Source organism: Nicotiana sylvestris, chromosome 1, assembly GCF_000393655.2.
Source record: "Nicotiana sylvestris chromosome 1, ASM39365v2, whole genome shotgun sequence".
NCBI classification, from domain to species: Eukaryota; Viridiplantae; Streptophyta; class Magnoliopsida; order Solanales; family Solanaceae; genus Nicotiana; species Nicotiana sylvestris.
This window is the reverse complement of record NC_091057.1, coordinates 108567932-108574871: the sequence shown is the minus strand read 5'-3', so window position 1 is coordinate 108574871 and position 6940 is coordinate 108567932. Positions and strand designations below refer to the sequence as shown.

Genomic DNA, 6940 nt, shown 5'->3' with positions numbered 1-6940 from the left:
TTTCCCCGCTATGCCTATATGCATTAATAATCACTCCTAATTCAAATATTTTGTATGCAAACTCATTCATCCACATGCCTAATTTTTAATTGTAGTGTTTAATACTAGAATATTATGAGGATCCATGCTTGTAATCGTGCTGAAGCATGACCCATACCAATATACTCGGCAATCGTCTTTATTCATGCCAATACATATTAAATTAGTTGTCACAACACAGAGGCGGAGCTACCATATAGTTTTCGGGTTCGGCTGAACCCAATTACTTTTTCTTAAATATTGTATTTATATTTAAATATATATATATATATAAATATTTAGTTAAGACTAAAACGAGCAATTCTATAACAATTTTAAAACCCATAAACTTTAAATTCTTTCTTCCCCGTGGCCACAAAGGATTATCCATACAATACTTTTTGATAGGAATATGAACCACATTAGTTACCTTTATTATCAACAAAACAAAAAACGGCATGCTGTTAAAAAAATAAAGAAACATTTGTTGGGACAAAGTATAAAGTATTCAATTGGGATATAATATTCCACTTGTGCGCAGCTATATATAGATTCCTATTGGTCAGTGAGAAATAGAACATCACCAGCAAAATACCATAGCATTTAATTTTGCCAACCAACCTATTTCCTAAACCTTTCTGAAGTTTTCTTGTTTTCGTTCAAACAACATTAATGGCTTCCATCAACATTTCTCTCTCTTCAACATGTTTATCTAGCTCCGAGTAAGTTTTTCTTTGAGAATTGTGTTTTTTCAATTGAGCTGTATTTCTAATTTGATTTTGGGGTTTTATAGTCCTTCTACCGGATTCATTCTTTTTTTGGGCATGTTTATTTGATCAGTTTGAGGACTTTGTTCTTATTATGTGAATACACTGTGGATTCAACAACCTTTGTTCGTGCAAGTTATGCTGTTGTTTTGTTCTACTTAGAGAGTCATCTGCATCTTTTACTGCTTTTTAAGACTCCTTATATTTGCCTTGGTCATGGAATCTTTTGATGCCTTTTTGTTTAGTAAGGATTGAGGCTTAACAGTAGCAACTGAAGCAAGATTTAAAATTTTCCTGCAAAAAAAGGGGTTTATTAAGTTTCTGTATGCTTTTATGTCTTTGGGCTTATATGGGGAGAAAGAGTAACAGAACTCTTGAAGGTGTCAAGAGTCCACGTTTGCGTGCTAGGAGTTCGCTTTTGCATAGATGATTGTTAGATTTTAGGAGATTTAATGCGTACTGGTATCAGAAAACTTATGCACAGACGGTAACAATTGGTGTATATTGATGAAGTCTTTTGTTTAGAAAAAAAGGTTCAGTTTTGTTGCTACTTCTGATCTTACTTTAAGCAAATAGATTTTGGATAGCACTGAGAAGATGCTAAGCAGGAAAATGGATTTATAAAATTTATTCCGGTGTAGCACATTTAGCGATCAAACTTGCTAACATCAGTTATTGGCATAAGCTTAGTTTATAATGTTCCAATCTGTAGTGTGGTTGAGCCATTCTACATTCACCCGTTTAAAGATCGATTTTTCATCTCCCTGAATTGCTCACTTTTGTTGTAGAGCGTTAAAGAACTTCAAGGTGTTCAATGGACTGCACTCTGGAGATGTATATTCTGTTAATGGGGTCTCTTCAGAGTCATTCATACGGCTTAATGCTAGAGCACACTTTAACATCAAGACCGATTTTAAGATTAGATCTGCGTTATTATCGGGTGAAGGAGATGCCCGTTCTCAATACAGGGGTGACAGTTCTCTGTTCAGTAGTCTCTTTACTGGAACTGAGACTCAACCTGATGCTGTAGCCTTTGGAACGCTAGCAGCAGATGTTGTTCCCACAACAAATGGCTTTCCTTTAGATAATGATGAATTCGATTTGGATCGGCCGACACAAGGTTTCTCATCTGTTCCTGAGGCCATCGAAGACGTTCGCCAAGGAAAAGTAGGTTCTTAAACTTATCAAAAAAGAAAGAAGAAGGTTCTTAAAATTCATCAAAAGCTTGTCTCTCATGTTGTGTAAAATAAGTTAATCCATTTTGCAGATGGTGCTAGTTGTAGATGATGAAGACAGAGAAAATGAAGGGGATTTAGTAATGGCTGCATCCAAAGCTACACCAGAAGCTATGGCTTTTTTTGTGAGGCACGGAACTGGGATAGTTTGTGTGAGCATGTTAGAAGAAGACTTGGAGAGGTTACAACTTCCGTTGATGGTAAACGATAAAAAGAATGAGGAGAAACTTTGTACAGCATTTACAGTCTCAGTGGTATGTATTAACTTAATTACTCACATATGCCTGTCTCTTTGTCGGAGGAGGAAGGGGGGCAAAGGGATTTACTTATTGGCTGGCTAGTTCTCATTTCAGAATCTGGATTAGTGATACATTCAGAAGTATCTAATTTGCTTGATATCTTAATCTTACGACCCAAAGAATGTTATGAATTTCTGCTATGAATTCGCTACAAGAGTTAAAAAATGCTTAGTACTAATTTGTGGGGTGCCTGTAGATAGAAAGAATACTACCTTAGTGCAACACCGTAATTGCTGGGATACATAAGATATGTAATTAGCAAGTATTCGTGGTGACCTCAAGATGACTTCGTGAATTCAGAAAATGAAAAATTAAAATATGTCCTAAGTGTTCCCAATTTTAACATATCAAATGAATCACAGTGGATTTGTTCTGTTTTGAGAGATGAGGAGAACAGAAATTCTAAAATTTATGTTTAACTTGTGTATGCAAGCGTGTTTTTTTTTTGATTTGCACCGAGTTTCCGAGTCTCTTCGAGCCCCGACTACTCCAGATACCACTTTCCTAAATGCAGTAACTTTAACTCCCAGTCAATGCCGGAATACTGTGTTTCCTCAGGGGATATTTTAAGGATCTAGTCTTGCAATTCTTGCAGCTGTGTGGAGTACAACTATCTTTGACTTCTCTGTTTTACTTCTACATTTGTTAATGGCAAACATGTAAACCAACATACTTACGGCTCGTTTTTGAAAAACATTTACTGCTAGCATTTAATTTCTTACTGGGATTCTGGTCAAAAGACTTCTTGAGAATTATTCCTTGTGTGTGCTTCCTCTTGCTGCTGGTTGTCCTTTCAGTATCCTAGTCTAGTAGTATCCTCTTAAATTGATACTTATGGAGCATTGATGGTAAAACAATCACACAGGATGCAAAACATGGAACAACTACAGGGGTGTCTGCTCAAGATAGAGCAACGACAGTACTGGCACTTGCATCTGGAGATTCGAAGCCTGAGGATTTCAACCGACCAGGTCATATTTTTCCTTTGAAATATAGGCCAGGTGGGGTTCTAAAAAGAGCTGGACATACTGAAGCATCTGTGGATCTTGCCATGTTAGCTGGCTTAGACCCCGTTGGAGTAATATGTGAGATCGTGGATGAAGATGGTTCCATGGCCAGATTGCCTAAGCTTCGTCAATTTGCAAAAGAACATAACTTGAAGGTCATATCAGTTGCTGATTTAATCAGGTAGTTAACAGATGTCCTTCTGATTTCATTAGGAATCGTTGTTGCTGAATAGTTCCTTGGTGCTTTATTGTTTTGTCCTTCTACAACATGATGACCAGATACTTTTGATGGTTCTGAAATGAGAAGCTTTTTTTATGTTTATTCTAGATCTATTTTCTTTTTAGCTTCGTCTTTCTTCCATCCTAACTGCATAAGAAATTATGCAAAAGTTCATGCCCCTTATCCCTTTAAGAGAAACCAAGAACTGTGTTAAAGTTCTATTTTGATAGCCAGGAGCACGGAGCTGTAATAGCTTCCTAATTATTAATCCACATTATGTTTTTAACTAAACCACTTCTAAGAATGTTCTTTTTCCCCCGCTTTTACATCAGTCAGTTCCCCTTTAAGTCAATAGTTTCCTTGTTGAATAAGAAGTCTATTCTGATTTTTTTTTCTTTTGGTATGCACTTAGCTGCACTAATATCTTAAAATTGGCTAGATTCGACTTTCCTTATCCTTGCTTTTCCAGCAAACCAATTTGCTTGAAAGCAAGCGTTCTTTTAGCCCCTCTTCCACTTGTTTCTACTACATTAAATTTTGGTACATCATCTGACAACAACTTCCTTTTACAGATATAGGAGGAAAAGAGATCAGTTGGTAGAGCATGCTTCTGCTGCAAGATTACCTACTATGTGGGGTCCATTCACTGCCCATTGCTTCAGGTCAATAATAGATGGAATTGAGCACATTGCTATGGTTAAGGTGAGCACCTTTGGGGATATTCTCTCATATATCTTCAGCAGTGGTAGGACTAGTCTGAAATTGTATGTACATTTCAGTTTGTTGTGTTTCAGTAATCACAAAACTAGGTATATCTAGTAGAAACATGAGGTTCCATCTTTTTCTTAATTGTGAAGGGGAAGAGCACATGTGCTATTGTATCTTACACCATCTTATAGTTAGGCATCCTTGTAGCAAATTTATATTAATGCAAAGTATGGTAATATTGGATTGGCAAATTCATTTCACTTTTGGAACTGATTTTGGACGAGTTTGTGGAATGAACAGGGAGATATTGGAGACGGCCAAGATATTCTTGTCCGGGTACACTCGGAGTGCCTCACAGGAGATATATTCGGTTCAGCCAGATGTGACTGTGGGAACCAGCTGGCACTTGCAATGCAACAAATTGAGGCTGCTGGCAAGGGGGTTTTGGTTTACCTCCGTGGTCATGAGGGTAGAGGAATTGGTTTGGGTCACAAACTTCGTGCTTATAATTTACAAGATGCTGGACGTGATACTGTTGAAGCGAATGAAGAGCTTGGTTTGCCTGTTGATTCAAGAGAGTATGGGATTGGTGCGCAGGTATTGAGCTCTTTCTGCATCATGCTTTAAATTGTGTGTAAATCTATGCATCGTATAGCAAAGCTAAACTTGTATCCTTCTGCAGATGTTGAGGGATCTTGGTGTTCGAACTATGAAGTTGATGACAAACAATCCTGCAAAATATAGAGGGCTTAAGGGTTATGGTCTGGCAATTTCTGGTAGGGTCCCACTTCTGTGTCCCATTACAAAAGAAAACAAGAAATATCTGGAAACAAAACGTGCTAAAATGGGCCATGTGTATGGGTTGGACCTTATTCGCCCTGCAACCAGCACCAGCACAACAAATGGTAAACCAAACGTGGAGAATATTTCTACGATATAGAATTCATAATATATTAATGTTTCTTGGCTTGGGAACTGATAAGATGTTCTTGTTGGTGAACAACTTGCTGGAGACATAGCAATCACCTGGATGCAAACTCGGGATACCATAACAAATAATTCATATCTTAGTCATAGTTTTATTGCTACTTGTAATGGAATAATGGTTTCTTGGTGCAGATTATGTATACGAACATTCTTCTTGTCCTTAAATGTATATTAGGTTGATAAGAAAGTATCGCGATTCACTTTGTCCTTGGTCCCATCTCAAGGGTTAGTGAAAAGGAGGAAAAAAACAATGAAAATTAATGGAGAATGTAGATGTTGTGGGAATCTATATGTAATTCTTGCATTGGAGAATGTATTTGAACTCTTGCTATACGCTGTAATGCTTGGTTGCAACTTGATGTTAAATGTGTCATTGTTGGTAATTTAAACATGGATGTTGGTTTGATTCCTTTTGCTGATAATAAGTGTGTGTTTTTAGCTGAACCTTAAAGTTGCCCACGGATGATGCAGCAGCATATGGGTATTGAAAATTAGAAGGTGTTCGTACATGGCTTCTATTGGAGAATTATTTCACTTTCAATTTAAAGAACAATTTTTTTTGGGCCAAGAATTCATCATCCATATATGTGCCAGAGGGGCATATGACTAGTTTGAAGAAAAGAAGAGTAAGGAAAAAGAAATGAGACACAAAGGGGGCCTTCTTTAAACGTTGGTCATTGGTTAGAATTGGATGCCACAAATTGGAAGTGGTCTAATCCTTTCACATCAAGAAACCCTATGTGAGGAAAAGTACATATGCATGTCACCTAAGGGTGTCTAACGGTCGGGCCGAGCATGCAAAATTTGGAACCGTACGGGTTGGGTTCCGGGCCGGTTCCGGGCCGGTTCCGGGTTCATCCGGGTAAAAAATGAACCGTAAGGGTTAGGGTATAAGGGGCCAGGCCGGACCGGGTTAGCGTAATTTTTTAATTTTTTTTTTGTATTTTGTTTTTGTATAACTATTGTAAGTTATATTAATATAAAGTAAAAATATAAAGAATACAATGAAAATGGGAAAAAACTGCACTTATAAATTGCAAGTGCTGTGTTTATTTCAAAATTCAAACTTACAAAGTGAAAGGTTTACCTTTAACAACAAGTAAATTAACGAAAAAAGAGTAAATTCAAAGGCCCCATTATTTAAAATAAAATAAAATTAAGTAGCCGTTATAACGGTCTGGGCCGGTTAACCGGTTGTACAGTAAAAATCGTTGACCGGATTTGACCGATCCGGTTAATCGGTAGCCCCAAGGTGAACGGACCAAACCCCCTACCCTTTTAACCCAGCCCTATCTGGCCCCCTTTTACATCTGGGCCGGTTCGAAAAACGGGCTGACCCGGCCCGTTAGACACCCATAATGTCACCAAACCAAGTCATTTAACCTAAAGAGTTATATTATAAGTTAAATAATCTTATGGTTAAATAATAAAATTTTATTACACAAAATACCAAGTATAGTTTTTTCCTATTTCGTTGCCTTTTGTGATAGCTTTGATACCTTCCCGTTCAACGGTGAAAATCATATTCGGGCACGTACCAACGTGATTTCCATCTCAATTGAAATTTGTATATATGAAAATCAAGTTTAGTTGTCAACCTGGAAATTAATTATTAGAGTATGTTTTCGTTCATGCCAATATTTTTTGAATAACGTATAATAATATTCTGCATCTTTAATGAAAAACGTGCAAAATTCAA

At 37.1% G+C, this 6940-nt stretch overlaps 1 protein-coding gene across 1 annotated transcript; it reads left to right on the top strand.

Moving 5' to 3' along the window:
- The first annotated feature begins 595 nt into the window (after positions 1-595).
- LOC104234158 (bifunctional riboflavin biosynthesis protein RIBA 1, chloroplastic-like) lies at positions 596-5647 on the top strand. Its single transcript, XM_009787670.2, has 7 exons — positions 596-740; positions 1574-1952; positions 2053-2274; positions 3185-3507; positions 4119-4248; positions 4555-4851; positions 4937-5647. The coding sequence occupies exons 1-7, from the start codon at positions 691-693 to the stop codon at positions 5192-5194; spliced, it is 1659 nt and encodes a 552-aa protein (XP_009785972.1). The 5' UTR covers positions 596-690; the 3' UTR covers positions 5195-5647.
- The last annotated feature ends 1293 nt before the right edge of the window (positions 5648-6940 follow it).

Coding starts and splice junctions, on each gene's coding strand:
- LOC104234158 (XM_009787670.2), top strand. CDS start 691: ATGGCTTCCATCAACATTTCTCTCTCTTCAACATGTTTATCTAGCTCC. Junction 741..1,573: donor ACATGTTTATCTAGCTCCGA/GTAAGTTTTTCT, acceptor CTTTTGTTGTAG/AGCGTTAAAGAACTTCAAGG. Junction 4,852..4,936: donor AGTATGGGATTGGTGCGCAG/GTATTGAGCTCT, acceptor ATCCTTCTGCAG/ATGTTGAGGGATCTTGGTGT.